General features: G+C 47.3%; 1 protein-coding gene across 1 annotated transcript; it reads right to left on the bottom strand.

The window, feature by feature from the left end:
* Positions 1–641: 641 nt before the first annotated feature.
* Positions 642–2,771, bottom strand: LOC119461433 (testicular acid phosphatase homolog). The gene has a single exon (XM_037722732.2). It carries the CDS (start codon positions 1,892–1,894, stop codon positions 929–931), a length of 966 nt encoding a protein of 321 aa, XP_037578660.1. The 5' UTR covers positions 1,895–2,771; the 3' UTR covers positions 642–928.
* Between the last annotated feature and the right edge of the window lie 16,166 nt (positions 2,772–18,937).

Here is an 18,937-nt window from a genome sequence, read left to right as displayed (position 1 = left end):
CTAAGCGTATGGGTGTATTTAGGCTTGCTATAACCGCAGGTGGATACCATTTGCGTTGCCTAAGAATGCAGCGTGAAAGTCTTTGGAAATATCCGTGCCGCGCTCACGGTAACAAGTATTTAATGCTGCGCACGTGTGTGCACACCAGGAATTTACATAAGGTATATACACTACAGAGAACCCATGTCACCATAAATTGACACCCAAGAAACTAAAATTTGTACTTTGTGTATAGCAGCGCTTACTATACAGCAACAGTACATGTTCTCTCCCCGGTGGGATTGCGGCAAGATTGAGAGTTTAAGCTCAACAGAGTGAACGCAACTGTCCCTCTGAACTACGGACAACCGGGACTTCCAGAAAAACGCCAGTACAAGGTCCTAAAAACGTTCCGGCCAAGTGTGGGGCGGCTTCGGAGAGGCTTTCAGTAAATGTTACAGACCAAACTTCTCTGTATATAGACTTCCCCACCCTCGACAATCAGTCATTATCAGAATGTATATAATCGGCAGTATCGATAAAAGTAGCCGAAGAAAGATAGGCATTGAGTAGCGAAATTCATGCAGCAAAAAGTTCATTTGATCGCGAGAGAGAAACAACTTTATTTAAATTAAGATCGTGCTTGGTCACTGTGGGTGGAGCCCCTCCCACATCGCGAAAATTACTTATCTGCACCCCTCTGCGACAAGTTAGCCGTATGGAGCATGGTGGCTGGCTCGATGCCGCACACGATGGCAGCAACTGCGCGTGTTTTACTTTTACAGGCACTTGAGTTTCAACATGACAACGTAATGAGCTCAAAACATATCGCAGGCACAGCTAAAAAGATTAGAAATGGCACAGTAGTTCTTTTCTTCGGGCATACATCGACTAAAACGCTGGCGCGCACATTGTGGCTGTCGCTGTCCTTTCTCAGCCCAATTTGCTGCTAAGGCGTTTTTAGAACGTCGCGCAGAAATTCCAGAAACTTGCTCAGCTCACACGGGTTCCCCGTCTTGTCCATTGGAACTAGACAAGGCTCTTCTTGGGCGCGATACAGCACTCGCACGCGGTCGCTGGGACCGTCCTTGTACACCTCAATCAGGATGCTGGCGCAGAAGCACGGTCGAGCGTCGTGCGATCCGTCCAGAAGCTTGAGAACCGAAAACACGCTCGTGTCGGACATGGAGAACACGTGCATCCTCTCGGGACGCTCGACGCGCTTCTCGAATTTGTCCGTGAGGGTGTCCAGCACCCTTCCCAGCACGTAAGCCGCGAACGGCCGCTCGTAACCCACGAGCAACTGCGCGAACACCGTCCGGTCCGCCCACAGCAAGTCGTCCCACACGGGCTTGGCCCAGTCCGGCACGGGGTTGCCGTTGAGCACGTGAGTCACCAGGCTGTCCATGACAAGGAACTTGTCCCTGTTGTTCCGGCACGGCGCCCCCGTCTTGTCGGCGACGAAGGCGACCAGGTCTCCCAGCGTCTTGAAGTCGCCTCGACCCGGCCCCTTAAGCGCTTTGTCCATGTTGTCGTTCACGCCACCGAAAAAGGGCACGTCGTAGCGCGTCGGGTCGGCGCTGGTCGCAGCCCCGGGCACACCCAGGCCACGCACGGTTTCCTTCACGCTGTCTCGACACCGATCCAGGGCGACGTGCGTGGCCACCACCTGACCGGGCGTGTCCGAGGCCCCCAGAAATGCCTTGTAGCGCTCCCGCAGCAGCTGGCCCAGCTTGAAGGTCTGCTCTCGACCTTCCGCGGTTAGTTGGCCGTAGTCGACGGGTTCCTTGTTCGGCAGGTTCTGGCAGCGCATGATGGGAGTCCGCTGGCCGTGCCGGCTGATAACGAACACGTAGAGCAGGTTGTCGGGCGGCCCCTGAAGCTGTTTCGAAGCGGCGGAACCGGGAGCCGACATTGTCGCTGTCCTTCTTCAACGTCTTCCTCTACTTGGACCACCTCTCCTGTTTCCTTTCGGAAATAACAAGCTGGGACGCGTGTTCGTACACGCGTTATAACATGCCGCCCCGCGTCTCTTTGTCTGCCTGTCCGGCCCCCACCACTCTCTCACCTTGGGAAGAGTGCCAGCGGTCAGTCGATTATTGCAGTCGTGCAAGTTTCCGACGGGGATATTGCGCTGTGCGCTCACGCGTCAAATACACGGCACCGTCCGCTATCGCAGGCAGCCGTCACGTCGCTCACGCACATGTGCCTTATGCCAGTCGCGCAGGTCGCAGCTGCCGGCGCATCGACGAATCAACGCTTACAGCAGTGACTGAGAAAAAAAAAAAAAGAAACAGCGTAGAAAAGCGGGCACACGTACGATTAGAAACACTTGTGCTGCTCGCGCAACAATGCCTCGTAGACCAGCGGAGCGAAGTGACGGGAACCGCGAAGGTATAGCACACGCCTGCCGTCCTCTTCGGGCTGAAGAAGCACTGCGGGAACTGTGGTGCTGCTGCTGCGACGAAGCCTCGCACGATGTTCTCGTGAAAAAACCCCGCACTTTTCAAGCTATAGCACTATACACTGATGCAGGAACGCGACTGAACTGAGAGCACGTGCGTTCGCGTGCCCGCACCTGGGCAGTAATAAAAGCTGATGCGTCGTTCTCACAACACGCCGATTTGCACGCGGGAGACTCGTCGACGAGGCGCCCGCCGCCGCCCAAACGTGCCGGCATTAACCGACCTCCTTTTATAACTCTCTCCACAGGCAGTCTCGCTGTACCAGCGGGACCTGCCGGCGGCGCAAAGAAGGGGGGGCTATTTACGAATGCTATATCCGTCCCTCTGCCCCGCCGTGCAGCCCGAAAGTGTAGAGGTTGAGCCGCGACAGAGCCTTCTAAACCCTGCGGCAGATGACGCCACGGAAGCGTTGTTTCGTGCTCTAACGTTCGATTCGACCTTGCCTCGTTTTCCGTATTAAACTTTATTTGGCTGGCTCGCGCGCATCGGGCACAGAACGCGGCAACAAACTAGCAGAATAACGTCACAGTTCGAGCGACATTTCGAGCACCTAATTGTTGTTGGTTTGTACTTGGAAAGCGTTATGGCGCATGGGAAGACATAGGCACCACGGTGTCCATATCCATTTTTTCCTGTGGCTAAATGTTTTCCGAGCACTTAATTACGCTTGCAAATTGGCTTCTATATATGCGCAGCAGTTAGCGCGACAATTATTCACCGCACGTGCGGGGAATTTCTTTCATTTATTTTTACTTAGCATTTGCTGATGGTTCGCAGCGCTGTCAGTACAGCTGATGGCGATTATTTAGGCGATTAGAGTGATTAAAAAAAAAAAAAGCGACGCAGCATTCCTTGGTACGTTATCTGATAAAGAAAACAATTCGGCGCTTCGCTGGCAGCTGCAGTATCTGCAGCATGTTGGAATAGTTCCCACGGATATCATATCGAGAGCTGTACAACCCGTGCAAGGCCGTGTGACATAACAATGAAAACAATAGAGGGGCTTTAAAATTTTGTCACTCTCCTAAACTGCATCAAAATCATGTCCATAGCTTCTGTACAACAGCCATGTTTTGTTTTGTTTATGAGTATACTCGGCTCTCTATTTCACGTATTATTTTTAATTCGCTTGCGTTGATGACATCCTGCTAGCTCAGTTAGGACGGAGAGTTGGCGCAGCAGGGAATATGCCTCCTCTGATATGTTTTTTAGATAACAGGCCGGAAATTGCTTCACAATGCGTTTTCACACAGCCGAAGTGGTTTATACCCCGCAATGCCGTTGTAGATAAGATAGTACAGGGTCGGCGGGACCGACGAAACAATTGTAACAGGGCAGGGTGCAATTCTCTTTGAGTTTAAGGTACGAAACAAGCGCTTTGGAAGCTGCGTTGGGTATTGGTTTATTATGCGCTATCTCCAGAGACAGCTCTCAAGATAGGTATTTAGACGTACCTATATCCCTGAATGGTGCTACAAGATGTGTTCACATTCTACGCCAATAGATGTGTACGACATAGAGCAACGGAGGCCATTTATAGGAAAATGTTAAGTGAAATGCTAGTTTGTTTCGCAACGCATTTTGGACGGGCAATTATTTAATAACTGCGGCGAATATCAGAATTTCTGGTAGCTAGACATGCCTTCATTTCCACTTGCCTTTTCGGTCAACGTGCAAGTTGGCTGCTCAAGTAATCCGCGAGAAGACGTAGAATCAAAATAGCATGCAGCTATCGAATCCCCAGTGAACTGTGCGCTGTACCCGAGAGCAGCTAGCCAACGTGAACAAGCGGCCCGGCCTCAGGGCGAGTCTCCTAATTAAATTCTTGGAAGCTTTCCCATCGTATAGGCTGTCTGCGTTCATTGTGCTATCGTCAACTTAGTTTGAGATAGATTGCATTTTTCCGTGCCTAATTTTTTACAGCCGAGATCTCTCGATATACCGCTAGATGAATGCATAGCGAGATAGATCGAATGTCTCTAATGAGAGTGAGCATGCTTTAATGAACCGAAAAGAAGAGCAGCAGCCGCGAAGCACTGAAAACGATGGCTGGTGTGTATATGTCTACTATGCACGCGCCGTGAGAGTCGCACTGTTTCGCGCAATTTCAGTTATATAAAGCGTTCGCAGCGGCGCGCGAACAGTCGGCTATAAAGGACCGTGGCGTTTCTTACCTCCTTTTTAAGCAACCGTTCTTTCTCTTGTTTATTCTAAGTACCGTTTAACTAATTACAAGCGAAGCTTGTTTATCTCTGGCCTGAACGCCCGTGTCTGTTCGCAGAAACTATCATTATCAGCAATGGTTCGAGCGTTGTCGTCTTCTTCCACAGCTGGCTCCGTTTCCGCTCATCATTCCAGCGAAGAATTTCACTTCTGTCGTCGTAAGGGGGAGGCCGCGTTTACGGGTGTATGAGCCATCGCTTAAAGGGTTATGAGCCATTTATTGTCTTACGTCTCCGGGTTTTTGCTGCAGTGCATGTACGCATGTCTCATCTTGTTACGAATATTTGCTCCGGTATGCTTTTGTCTGCCTGATCTGAACCCATTCTGTAGTTCCCCCAGTACATATTTTTTTTCCCACCCACTTCGACAGTTCTAATTTTATGGCGTGCATTGCCATTATAGATATCACCGACGTTACTGTAACTAGTCTGTGCGAGTTCGTCCTGTCCTTTTCGATTTTGCCTTTGTAGATGAGGTTCACCTTGCTTTCACGCCATTCAACTGGAATTTTCTTCGTTCTTAAATCACTTTTTCTATGGCATTAGTCAGCAGTGCCTTGCTCTTTGGACCGAGGTTTTTGATTAGCTGTATTAGGATTTCATCGGGTCCTGTCGCCGTGTTATTAGGGACATTTTCTTCCGCTTCTTCCCCCAGTCTCTATGCTAAATTTTGATCTCTCAGGATTTTCTCTGTTGTTGCTGGATGTGTTTGAGTCTGAAGTACGCTTTCTTTCGTGCCGAAGTTATCCCTAACAACGTCTCTTATGTACCGCAGCGCATCATCTCCTTCGTAGATGTTACCGTCTTCATCCCTTACAACCGTTTGCGAGTTTTTAATTCGGAGCTCCGAGTGCGTTTATATGGTTCCATAATCTTTTTGGGGCGCCTTTGTCTTTTTTGCGAATGTTATGCACCCTGCGTTCACTTGCACATTTAATTTTCTCTTGCACGAACTCACTCGCCACCTTTTTCTTTTCTCGGTATTTGTTCCATCTAATAAGCACCTCTTCTTCGTGTAATCCCAACTTTTTGGTTCCTAGACGCCTGCTTACGCTTTCTATAGCTTGTTTTATATCCTTGTTCCACCACTTCCGAGGTTTTCTCTTTCCAATTCAACAATTTTTTTTTCTTTGGCGTGTCTGTCTTTTCTCCTGCTGCATAACGTCTACTAGTTCCTTATATTAATTCCCAGACTGTTGTAGGAAACGGTTACATTTTCGTTTCTATACTTTTTGCGATCTCTGTTGTTTACTTTTAATTTATTTTTAGAAATTCTGATGCTATTGGTTCATGCTTTGCGCTAGTATCTCTCCCAAATTTTAAGGTAAACGTTTACAATCGCCACCCAGGCTATTTATTTTTCATGCTCGTCTGTCATTATTTGGTCTAGTTGTTCGTAGACCATTTCTGAGACTAAGGCGTAGTCGATACATGACTGCCTGTTTTCGCATTGCCACGTTACCTGCCCATGACACTTATTCTCCCTGTTAACTACTATAAGGTTCTGTTAATCGCACAAACCCATCACTAGAGAACCGTTGTAATCCGTATATATCCGTCTAAATCCTCCATTTGCACATTCATATCTCCTGCTAAAACCACCTGGCCCGATATTTTTGAACCCATTAATATCGCTTCCCATGCAATCAATCAATTCTTTATTTTTATCTCTGCTATCACTACCTGTCTATAGGTAAGCTACTCCAAGCCACCTCTTTTGCCTTCTCATGTGCCACTAATCCATAAATGTTCCTTAAATGCCTCTTTTACCCTTTGTTACTTGATACCTAGCCTAATTAGCATGCTCTACGCCTCCGCCTTTCCTTGACCCGGTTAATGTTTTGCACACCTCCCATACGCGGATGCGCGGAGGCGAGCGCCATCTGATGGTGCTGCAAGGTGATTGGTTGGCCTATTCTGCAAGGGAACAGCCAGGACGCAGGCACGGTCATGAAACCCGGCGGGGTTCCCAATGAAAAGCTTCGGTTTTAAAACATACTGGTTATATGGCCCCACGTCATTTTGTTGTAGAGGCGTTCAACTGTAGTCGAACGCCTCTGCAACGAATGTGTCCACGCCGAACTGACCTGTATAAAGGGAATTCCCAGTGATACTCGTAATATTTTTCTGCGCTTACGAAGTCAAATTCTCGAAAATAATTTGACAGCGTAAACACAAATCTAAGCAAAAAGAATGCAAATGTGAGCGATAAACACAAAGCACGAACGACTTTGTACATTGCTGGCTTGGTAAAATATTCACCAAGAATTCAAATAGCGCCCTTCGTACATCGACTACCCTACAAAAACGACAATGCTAGGCTCTTAAACTGATAAAAAAAAGGGGAAGCATTGAACCTGGAACGTTTGTGCTTTGTGTGTCGAGTGAAATTCCACGTACCCGTCTAAATTTCTTTTTTTTTTCACTCACTCGATCGTCGACTGAATTTTCCCGCAAGAACCGTGCACAGACCGTCGCCGTGTCTGGTAGTTTCTTGAAGAGAACATGCGCAGTGGCCGGAATGTGTTACTGTTCGTACTCTGAATCTCAGCAACACTCCCGTGCTTATTGCACTATACTTCAAGTAAATGCCGGGCCCGGTGCGTCACCGTTGCTGAGAATTGATTCCTTTCTGGTTCTTGCCCTAGAATGTACAATGCATTGGCATACATTTATAACGCACATGCCGCCGTGCTTTTAGCTCTGTTCGTTCGTCACAGTATAGCTACATCCGCACGCCCGTCTACATGGACGAAATCAGCAACGCGAACGCGGAGCCGACTGTCGTCGCCTGGCAGTGTGATGCATGTTTTGCAGACGGCACGCTAGCCTCGTTCAAATCTACCGTATTTATTCGCGTATCGGTCGCCCTCCGAAGCTCCGAATCACATGATGGCAATAAGTGGAAATATTACAGCACACGCGGATTCTTCTTTTTAAGAGCGTACATGGAAGTTTCGGGGAGACGTATGTTTATTTCTTTAGGTGAGCACTGAGTTCACAGGCTGCTATCGTTGTCGGCACCGTCATCTGAACTTGACAGCTCATCACTGTTTATAATGTACAAGTTATAGAAGGAGTATATCGAAGACGACCATGGCGAAACGTTAGTGAAGGAGGTAAGTGACATCCGTCCGGATGTGTTTGTTAACGAACAGTGCATCGGGGGTAATTTTTGAACCTAGTTCTTGACACTTGTTCACGGTTAGAGGTTGCCCCGCTTTAAGCGACCATTCGTAAACATGGTGCCCATCATTTAGTGCGCGCGCAATGTTAACAGCTTGCCCTTTTCATTTTCTGTGACTTTACCCTTCGTGTAGGGTAGCAGACCGGACATTCGTGTGGAAGTCCATATACGCGTCTGGCTGACCAACGGAAGTTCGTCAATAAGCTGGACGCCCGTAACTGAATGTTCGTCTGGTTGACCTCATATACATTTGCTCTTTCCGCTTCCTTAAACTCTCGCGCTAATAAAGGTAAGGCCTGCGCTGTATACGAATAAACACGGTATAGGCCCAAGGTGGCGGCGGGCGGAGAGAAGACCATTCGCACTGTCGGAGGCAGCTGCTATCATGCCCGAGCGAGGCTGGCTCGCAAATTCGCTGGTGTGCAACGCGAGCGCCAATCTCGTGCTATATATCCTTGCACGCCTCTGCGGGTTCTGTCGAGGACGTTGCGTGTGTGGCATCTTGCCGTTTTACTCCTATTGCGTTCTTTGCGATAATTTTAGGATGCAAGCTGCTTTCTGCTTTTTCTGGCTGTCTGTATATCGTTTCGTTCCTTTTGGTGTCCTCCTCGGTTGCTATGATAAAGTAAGCTGCTTGAGCGTCCTTCATTTCTTGGGGTTGTCGTCGTTGACTTGTATACAGGGCAGTCGGTATTCTAGGCGTTGGTTCCCTCTCTGAAAGTTGATTGATTCATGGAGTTTGACGTCCTTAAGCTGGCTACACAGGGGCTGTGAGAGATGCCGTAGTTGAGGGTGCTCCGGATTATTTTTGGACCACCTGGGGTTCTTTAGTGCGTCTAAATAAAATTACACGAGCATGTTTACAATCAAACGCCGTATGAATGTGGCCGCCGAGGCCACGTATAGATCCTGTGACCGCGTGCTCAGCAGGATCAGCAGGAGAACGTTATAGTCGCTGGGGCACTGCGGATGGTCCTCATTGAAAGTGAGTGTTAGGCCGCTCATCTATCGAACATACGGAATGGGCGGTGCAGGGCTGCATCCTTGTTTTGCATATACTTTCACAGTGAAGCGAGTTGCCCTACGTGTTTTATGAGTATATAGGGAGGCGTCCACTCCCCAGCGCGTCCGGGCAGCAACCGTTTCAGTTTTTGAGGGGTCGGACGGCCCGCGTGGTGTCAAGTGACGACTTGCAGTGCGCGCCTAGAGGCGTGGTGCGCATGCGAAGATCGCGTTCGGAGAACGTCGTCTTGAGAACACCGAGTCCGGATGCCGCCAACGGTCATTATTTTTCTACGCGGAAAAACCTTGCGGGGGGTTGCTGTACGCGGTGTTGTGACACCAGCGGCCCGAGCCCCCTGCTGGCTAGAAACGCCGCTGAGGTTCGAGATGGCCTCAATAAATCGTGCGTACCTGGTGTGTTTAATGAGGCCGTCACTGACCACGTGGAAATAGGAGAGGGAAACGAAGTTGTGGGAAGAAGGAAAACAGGGTTGTTTTCCAATACATTTACTTTTAAGAGTAAGCCCATCCCTTTGGGTTGTGGCTCAACAAACTTTCAACTCTCATTGGCAACTGCTTCTGTGGGATGGGCCAACGGTCCTACCGCCCTTTTTCTTTGTCTCTTTCACCTATAACAACCGAGACGAGGTGCTTCTTCCTCAGTCTAGCCTGTAATCACTAAACCTGATAGATCAATAAGACTCCGTACGATGCAACGCTAGTATGGGCCATAACCACTTGGTGGTAGAACCGTGAGACTCGGTTGGTCGCATGCAGTGACAGTTGTCCCAGGCTCTAACTTAAGAAAATGTAGAAGAGTAAGGCGCTGTTTACTTGTGTGTTTTGCATCAGTGTTCTTTTGCTAACTCTGCATTTGACTGTGTAAATATTTTCGTTACAATATACATTCAAGTCTTGTTACCTCCAACCTGCCTCCTGCTTCATCAACGCCGATCATCACCTTGAAGAGACTTTCATCGACTTCAAGGACAAAGAACAAGCTTAACCGTTAGCTTTTTTTTGTCAATATACTGTCCTCCCTAAATGTCTAATATGCAGATGTGCTGCGGGAGTTTCATCTTCCAACCTTGCCGCTTTGGACAGCTTTGTTTGCAGGATTAATCTTCCTGAACATGTTTTCCTTAATTTGTCCCTCTCAGTTGTAAATTCTTGTCGATTTCGAAGCAACGCATTGCCTTGGCTGAGATGATTCGGCCTATTTACGGCTGTAATTGAACATTGCTGAGCCCGAGCACATTTGCATGCTGATATGCCGCTGACTTCATTTTGGCTGCGCAAAATAATACTCCGCCAAACGGTATCCGCGATAATGCACACGTGACCCGGGCCCTTTGAGGCGATATATTAGATTTGTAGCCGTTGTTTTAGATATACGTAATCGGCGCCAAATAAAATCTCAACGGCGATCCTGAATCAAATCGCATTTGACCTGATATTTACGATTTCAACGGACACTAAATAGAAATGAGAAATAACTTTAGACTACTCGTTCAAAACGCTATTATTGCTAATATCGCGGTAACAGGTTCATTATTGAGAGAAAATGCAAATTAGTTTCATTTTTTGAATTTCACGCCGATACACCAGCGCCGGTAGTGGGACCTCACTGATTTTAAAGTTTTTATATTTTCCGTACTTGAGCCGTTGTGGCGTAGTAAAATGTTCTTGAATGTGGCTAAATTCAGTGTTGGGCTCTTTTACAATACAAAGCGATCAATCTTTACTGATAAAAATTGACGATGCCCTAGCTAATGCTGTAAAGATTCATGACGTCACGAAATGGCGCACCTATCTGGTTTCGTCACAACCATTATTCGCTTGCAGGAGTGCAAGTTATTTTACAGCGCACGCAAAAGTGCGCGCAAAAGCTCGTGGAACGTATTGTACCTTCAGTGGTTATTAAGCCTAGCATGACTTCAGCGGGGATTCCGTATGCCCCGAACACAACTGGAGGGAAGCAGCCCCGCCTATAACAACGGCGGTAAAAGCCTATACTTAACACTACAGAAAAATTAAGCTTAAGCTTCGCCGTTAAGAGTGGAACGCGACAGCATTCAAAGATCCCTGAATGCTTGTCAGGCTTCCCGGCAACTGCAGGTTTCTTTTTTAACACGAAAGTGTTTTATGCCGGGGTCCACCAAGACTTAACTGACGTATTTCCGTCACGGAAATACGTCATACGGAAATACGGAATGACGTTCTTACAATGTACACGAACATAATACAAAGAAAGAAACCAGAAGAAAAAGTTCCACAAACATGCAAAATTTGGAAATCGAACCCACGACCTCTCGGTCCGCGACGATAGATCGCCGAGCGTTTAACCCATTGCGCCACAAACGCATTTGCAGAGAGCTACACAGACGCGCCTTATATATCTAACACTCCTCCGTGTACCCGCGCTCTTGCTCGGGGCGGTGCCGCCGCCTACGAGCAGAAAAGAGAAGTACTGCATTATGACACTAACGCGCACCGACAGTGAACGCTTCGGTGGTCTCAGCACTACGACGCCTCGATGCCAGCATTCGAAGGGACGCTGGCATCAAGAAGCACTACCAACGCCACCTAGGTGGCGTTCACCGTACTCAGCACAGCGAAGCGTGGCCTCCGCAATTAGCTCTGAAAATGTTTCTGAAGTTGATCGCGGAGGCTGCAATTACGACGCGCTGTACGCGCTGATTTGACTCGGTGACGATTCAGTTACGTGCTTTGTCTTGCGCGTTGTATTAGTGTGTCAGTTACGTGCTTCGTCTTTCGCGTTGTGCTAGCGTGTGCAGCGTAGTGCAGCTTCCATATGCACGACGGTTGCTCATGGTCATCGACGTTGGTAGTCGTGATGGAGGAGACGTGCCACCAGGCGTCAGCGTGGGTGCATCAACGCCTAAGGGCGCTTTAGCCACAAAACACCAATAGACATTATATATCAATGTGCAATAAACATTACACTACTTCTGTGAAGACACGTTTCACTTTCGTGTTCTATACCGATTCCTATATAAGAGGGATCAACCACATTTTTTTCTCCAACTTCGCCCCGGCGCGCCGTTGTATGAGTGGTAGAAATGCTGGAAAAAGAGGCGTCTGTTTGTGAGTTTCCGCGTAACAGCATTAGGTTTTCTCGTATATTCAAATTACAATCAACGCTATCATGCCTGTAGGTTGTGGTTAAGTCATACTTTACGATTTTTTCTGACGTATTTTTACTTTGAGAAATCCAATTGGTTCACTAACGCCTTGGCGCCATGAGGAGGGCCTGCGTGGTCTTGGTGGTCCGGGATGATTTTCTCCGCCACGGACACCGGCGTTTACGCCGACGCCGGATTTTTCTGCAATACGGGGCCCTTAACGCTGTCGCGTTAAAAGCGCTAAGGCGTGTAGGAAAGCTCGCGACGTTCGACGGCCCTTCGCTGCAAGCTCAGCGAAGCGAAACGGTTTCTTCGGCCACGAAGACTGAGACCATGTGGAAGGACGCCGCGGTGGTTCGCCACTCTACACGAGGCCGCGTCAGCGCGCCAGAAATATGAACGAATTGCCTTCGCCCGTCCGTTTATACTCGTTAGGGCTAGAGTGGCGATGGTACTTGTCTCTGGCTTCGCACCTTTTTTGCAAAGCGGCGCTGTCTGTCAGTTGCTTCAGCTCCATCGCACCAGAAAGTGTAGCGCTTTTGAGGTAGAAGGGTGTGGTATAAGGGACGTAGAAAGAGAGAGACGAAAGATGGAACACCACTATACTGTTGCGAAGTAAAACGGTGGCTCTCTCGAAGACCGCGACGTGTCTCGAAGGGCCAGTCGTTAATCTAGCGAGCGTCTATACTTGTCCGGGATTTCTTCGCCGGAGTTGTCTCTTGTGTCCTGTAAAGTAAGGACGGATGCAGGAACAAGCTAAGCGGACGGCGTCCAATCATTTGTCTCCATTTTATTGCCACTTTATTCGCTGCATGGGGACGTGTGCATTGGCCATTTTTCTTTCTTTCTTTCTTTCGAAGCACGTACCAAGGAAAAAGAAAGGAACCGACGCAATGACCAGAAATAAAAGATGGATTGTCTTCTTTCTTTCTTTCTTTCTTTCTTTCTTTCTTTCTTTCTTTCTTTCTTTCTTTCTTTCTTTCTTTCTTTCTTTCTTTCCTTTTTTCTTTCTTTCTTTCTTTCTTTCTTTCTTTCTTTCTTTCTTTCTTTCTTTCTTTCTTTCTTTCTTTCTTTTTTGTGCGTAGCCCATTTTGCCTTCGCTGTTGTCAGGCGCTAAGAGTATGTACACCCGTTAACAAAAGTATATGGACCACAGGGTCGCCGAAAAAACTGAATTTCTTCGTAACTGGCATGTATAAACTGAAATTGACGAGTACACTGGACAGTTCGCAATGCAAAGTTTGGACTGCAGTCCTCAATTTCAAGTTGCATTCGCAGGCAGTTGACAAAATCGGCTTTATCACGCAATCCCTGGTCCGTATACTTTTGCTCACGGGTGTACAGTGCCCTCTTCTCTTTATCCTTTTATTCTTTCTTCATGTTGCTGAAGTGCCAGCCAGAACTTCGTTCTTCCCGCATACTCTGCGATTTTCTTTCTAATAAAGCTTTGTATCTTTTTAAGAAGACGGTTTTTCACGCGAGTGAGTGAGTGAGTGAGTGAGTGAGTGAGTGAGTGAGTGAGTGAGTGAGTGAGTGAGTGAGTGAGCCAGCGAGCGTTGCATCTTATGCTCCTACGACATTTCCTATACAAATTTCTTCGAACTTGTTTTAGGGCGCAGTCCTTAAATTTTGGGGAAGCAGTGCTCGCTATGGCATAAAATACGCTTTTAGTACAGGCGCCCGTGTACAGGACGCGTCAGCAGGTTCTTGCAGACATCGGAGATCGCGCTGTAAAGTGGATTTATAGGAAAAGCGAGTAAGTGAACTGTGAAATTGCGTGCGCGCCTCCGAGTCCTTGGGTTGTCGAGTCGTCTCCGACCTCACGGAAGCGCGAAAGGTTTGAACAAATTCGGTGGCCACTGTTTGTTCGAAACGTGAACGCTGTTTCTCTGACTGGTGGCCCCCTAGCTATTCGGCGAAGCACGTACCAAGGAAAAGAAAGGAACCGACGCAATGACCAGAAATAAAAGATGAATTGTCTTCTCAGACAGGGTAGGAGGGGGCAGGAAGGGGGGAGGGGGGAGAGGAGGTTGGTGTAGCTTGCCACGGGGCGTGAACTTGCAGCATTCGTGATTTCTTTTTTTTTTTATTTTTGGTACACAGATGACTGATTTGACAAACCGTCGTTTTCATTTACTGCGTGAAAGGGCTTCCTCTGTTTTCGACCTTCGCGTTTTCTCCCCTCTTCCTTTTCCGGGCCTGCATTCATAAAAAAAAAAAGTTCTTACGCTATAGAACTGCTCTTAAGGGCAGCTGCCAACCATTCGTGATGTTGGGCATAATATTAGAGAAGACGGCTGCCCAATGGCATATACATCACTTGTCAAAAAAAAAAAAAAGCTTTGTGTATTCATTTTCAGGGCCCATATCCACACACGCACACAAAACAAAGCAAAAAGAAACATTATGATAGAATTGTTAGTTGGAGCAAATGGCAGCCAATCCTTATGCCGCACATATTTTTAACGAAGACGGGAGGCCAATAGAAAAGAGAATTTATTAACGAAAAGCTTTGTGAATTTGGCCCAAGATCCGTAAAAAAACAAACAAAAAACGCACACACATTCTTGTGGATCTTTAAATGTAAAACGGTTTCAATCAAGCCTTCTGCTTCAAAACTGACGCTCCAACTCTGACCACTTATGTCGCGTCCTTTACGCGTGCGTCCGTATAGATCAGGCGATGGAAGGCGTGTGGCAGTGACGTGTGAGCACCGCATTCCTTGCGCGAAGACGTCGAAGTGTTAACTATGCTCAGTTAACTGGCGCAATTAAGTTTTTCTTCACTGTCCTGGCGCAATTTAACAAGCGCAAACGCTTACTGTAATGGAAGGGAGCATACGCAGACGGAGCAGTGCTTTAAACGTTCCCCCAGTCTCCGCTAGCAGTTCTTTTATCAGTGGCGTCACACATTCATCAAGCGCTAGTCAACATGTTCACCACAGCGTTTCCTTTTCTTTTTTGTTTCAGCAGAACAAGGAAATCACCGGAAACGATAAACTCTGCTTGTACCCACCCAGGATTCTATCCTAGGGTCCTCTACGTAAGCCACTGTGCCTCAGCCGCAGTCGTCATCGTCATTTCGGAGTCGGATACCGCTGTTAAGGGTGACACTCGAAGGGATGCCAACGAGAAAATGGTAAAGTAAGGAGTATTAGTAAATTACGCTCTCGAAGAAGCAAGGCGGCAGCTCCTGAACCGCGGGAGGGGTCCTGATGGGCCAGAAAATAGGCGAGAACGTACAACATATATGGGCAGCGACCCTTTCTATTCCCCCTTTCTCTTACCCCCAGTGTAGGGTAGCAAACCGGATGCTCGCCTGGTTGACCTCCCTGTATTTCCTTTATTTACTATCTCTCCCTATGTGAAGTGAATGCACCTTCCGTGCCTCTGCCCATCCTTGGTCGCTCAGCGATGTGCTCTACAAGCTAGACGCAGCCGATAGGATAATATAGCGCTCTCGGAGGAAAAGATCCTGGGAGCATGGCCTATGCATTCTTGCATGCAAAATGCCGCAAAAGCCCTTCTTCACTTCTTGAAGGCGACTGGACTGTACGAACGCTTGGGACACCGTACATTCCTCTCCGAGTGTGTTCTCAATGAATGGCAGAGCTTTATTGATTTCATTCTCCTTCCTTACATCTATTCTTCCCCATTTCTACCTCACTAAATGTAGGGTAGCTAATCGGGAACGTGCTTGGTTAACCTCCCTCCCTTTGCCCCTTCGTTTCTCTCTCTCTATCTCTGAAGTTACCACGCCAGCTCGTCGTGAGGTCCGAGACTTACAGCACCTGCTCAGGCACAGTTTTCAATGACTCAACCTGTAGCTTCAAGAACTTATGTTTTTTTTTTCCTGCGCCAAAAAGGGCCAGAACAGAGGAAAACACATTGAAATCGGTGACGTCAATCGGATGCGCCGGCGCTTGTTTCGGAGCGGAATAAAGAGATAAAATAAAGAAAGTCGGCCTCCATCTTTTCAAGTCATGATCCATTCCCCTACCTCCTCCCAGTGAATGAAAATAGGGCAGTGAGAGAATGCTGCATTAGTCTAAGCTGATTTAATGCTGATATCGAGTGTCCCTCTAAGGTTTTCCTTCAATTGGTCCTTAGCACTTACTTGTCACGTAGCGAATAATTGCAAGTCATTCATTCTCCCACGCCATCTCACTCGACGCTTCTATCGACCTATATATGCCGTTTCCTTCGATGTCATCGGTACAATATCAGTGAAGGCACCCGCTAGCGGCGAGCTGGAGCGATGTGACCGGTCCATTTGAAAATGCTACCCATATAGGCGCTTTTGTATAGAACAAATAACCTCTACGGTGAATCTACGCGTGAAGACATCGCTGCTCTCTCTCTCTCTCTCTCTATATATATATATATATATATATATATATATATATATATATATATATATATATACTACAGCTGTTACCGCTTTCAGTTCTAAAGCATACTTAATAAGAAACTGAAGATGTATGATGAATGCGCAGCAATTGTGTATTTTCATGAATGGTGGCTTTGCGCGTGGCTGTATAAAGAGCAACCCAGCTGCTGACCAGCCAAATTTTGAAATGCAAGTCACCGCTTTGCGAACGTGACATTGCAACAGTGCTCGTGCACATTTGGCAGGCGTGATGCACGGGAGTTCCCAAAACGGCATGCCGTAACCTAAATGGTGCACAGAATGTAACTTCAAATCACGTTATACGCACCGCAGAATCCGAAGCCTATATACTACATTAAGCGTGCTTACGCTGCGTAAAAAAACAAATAAAAAAAATCACGCATATCGCAAGCGTGCAAAAAGTTGCACCAAATCCCGCTTGCTCAGCCTACGGGTTTAAGAGCGATACCGTGTGTGTGTGCGTGCGGACAATTCCTTCATTAGTCTTATTTCTCTCACTTGCCGGGATCTTGCGAGCTCGCCACTCCCATTCATCAGTGTCCTGGTGTCGTGCAGAAAAAAAGAAATATATGTAGAGAGAAGGCGACTGGTCTGGCTTTTAGATTGCCCAGCGGCGTCCCACGACCTCTGTCCGTTGCTCACCCGTCGCCTGTGCCTTTCTTGCGAATCCTCCCCTCAAAGGGCCGGCACCGCTTGCAAGGTGCCGGATTAAATTCTCCGCGACAGGAAATTATTAAGACTTGGTTTCTCGGACACATCAGCGCAACTGCTTTCCCCCGGCCAACGAAACACGACCGGGTTCCTCGCCGCAGATTCTTGCTTCCGATTGCTCTCGCAGTTTTTTTTTTTATTCTGTTTCTTCCACCGAGGTGGCCGCCACGTTCCTCAAACGTGTCCCACACGCGAACACCGTATACAGCAAAGGGTTCCTTGTCTTACAATCCCGCGAAAGGGGTGAAAGAAAAGAAAACGGCAAGGAGTCCGCGAAGGCAAATTATGATACGCTTTTTTTTTTTTTTTTAGTGTGTGTGCCCACGCTCGAGTTAAGTGATGCTGCTGTTGCGCCTTTTATAGACGGAAAGGGAGTAAAAGGAAGGAGAGGCAGAAACAGGGAGCGAGGAAATAGGAGGAGGAGAAAACGGTGGAGGAGAATGTCGACGGTAGACGAGTAAAGGAAAACGAAACCAAACCGGAATGAACTGACGGGCTAGCCCATCTTACTGCTCATGCGAAAAGTTAGATCGCTGGAGAAACAGGAAGAAGATAAAGCAGAGGATGTAGGAGGGGGAACGCAGAGAAGGAAGAAGAAGAACCAGGAATGTTCGAATAGCGACATGTCAGAGTCAAACCAAATACGGATAAAAAAAAAAAAACTGCGAATATTGAATCGAATGCCGAATATTTTCTCATGTCGAAGTTGAGTGTCAAGGTTGAGTGCAGTTAATTTGCTAAATAAAAAGAAAGGAAAAAAAAACGCAGGCTTATTTACACCATTCTTTGGTAAACGTAATGCCCTGCAAACTGGATGTTCAGTCAACTGAGGAGCTGACATTATCCGGCGAAGACTGAAACACGCGGTATCATCGGTAATATTATACTGTCTAAAAAAAGTACACTTGCTCTTTTTTTTTTTGCATCCGAAGTGGCAACATTCTGAAAAAAAAAAAAAAGACCTCTTTATTTGCAGCGTATGAGCAATTCCAGAGCGTGTTTACAATACCACGGGCTGCTAGCTCGCTGATTAAGGCCTCTGTCCATGTTTTGCCAAGGAACGACGCTGACAGCCACTAGCAACAAACAATCCTTGCCTAACATCAACCATTATATGATGATAGGCTCGATGTTGCGAAGCTAAGTTTGTTGGCATGCGTTATACCTTTCTGATAGTTGTTACACACCCCCTCACGTCACTGCGCTTTGTGTTTCGTTTTATTTATTTTCGTTAAAGCCGTTGACGAACTACTCCGCATCAGAATCAGGCTTACTGAGTTCATGATAAAGATAATATGCAAATGTCTGCATGGGGACCTCCTGTTAAGTTGCAGGGTAGCTGCTAAAACAGCATCAGAACGGCACTAAAGTTAGCATTATCACGACAAGAAAGTAAACAGGAAAATAGGCAAGAAGAACAGAAACACTCATGAGAAGAACTCGAAGAAGACGCGAGTAACACTGTGTGTTTGATTTGTCTTGTTTTTTTTTTCCTCCGTGGTAGCAATTTCGCATAGCAGGAACAAAAGCTTTGGAGATGAAGCCTTTGCAGTGCGTAAGAAAATTGTGATACGCAAAGTTTCATCAAGTTTTTTCAATCGTGCTGAAGGAAAAGAAGTGGCGAGAGAAAATGTGAAGCCTGAGCTGACGTTGTGTGAGCGGCCAATTAAGCGTATGATTAATGGGCGCTGCTTGGAGTGCCCAAACAATGGCGAACCTTCGTCTCTGATATGATGATACGCGCCACACGGAAGCATGCAGCAATCTGTCAGGAGCTTATCGCTTCCTTCGTACGGCTGTAGTTCTTGTATTTTT

Source organism: Dermacentor silvarum, chromosome 8 (assembly GCF_013339745.2).
Source record: "Dermacentor silvarum isolate Dsil-2018 chromosome 8, BIME_Dsil_1.4, whole genome shotgun sequence".
NCBI lineage: Eukaryota > Metazoa > Arthropoda > Arachnida > Ixodida > Ixodidae > Dermacentor > Dermacentor silvarum.
This window is presented reverse-complemented; position numbering and strand designations above follow the sequence as displayed.

What these genes read in the sequence shown, in the direction of transcription:
- LOC119461433 (XM_037722732.2), bottom strand. Translation starts at nt 1,894, where the DNA reads ATGTCGGCTCCCGGTTCCGCCGCTTCGAAACAGCTTCAGGGGCCGCCC.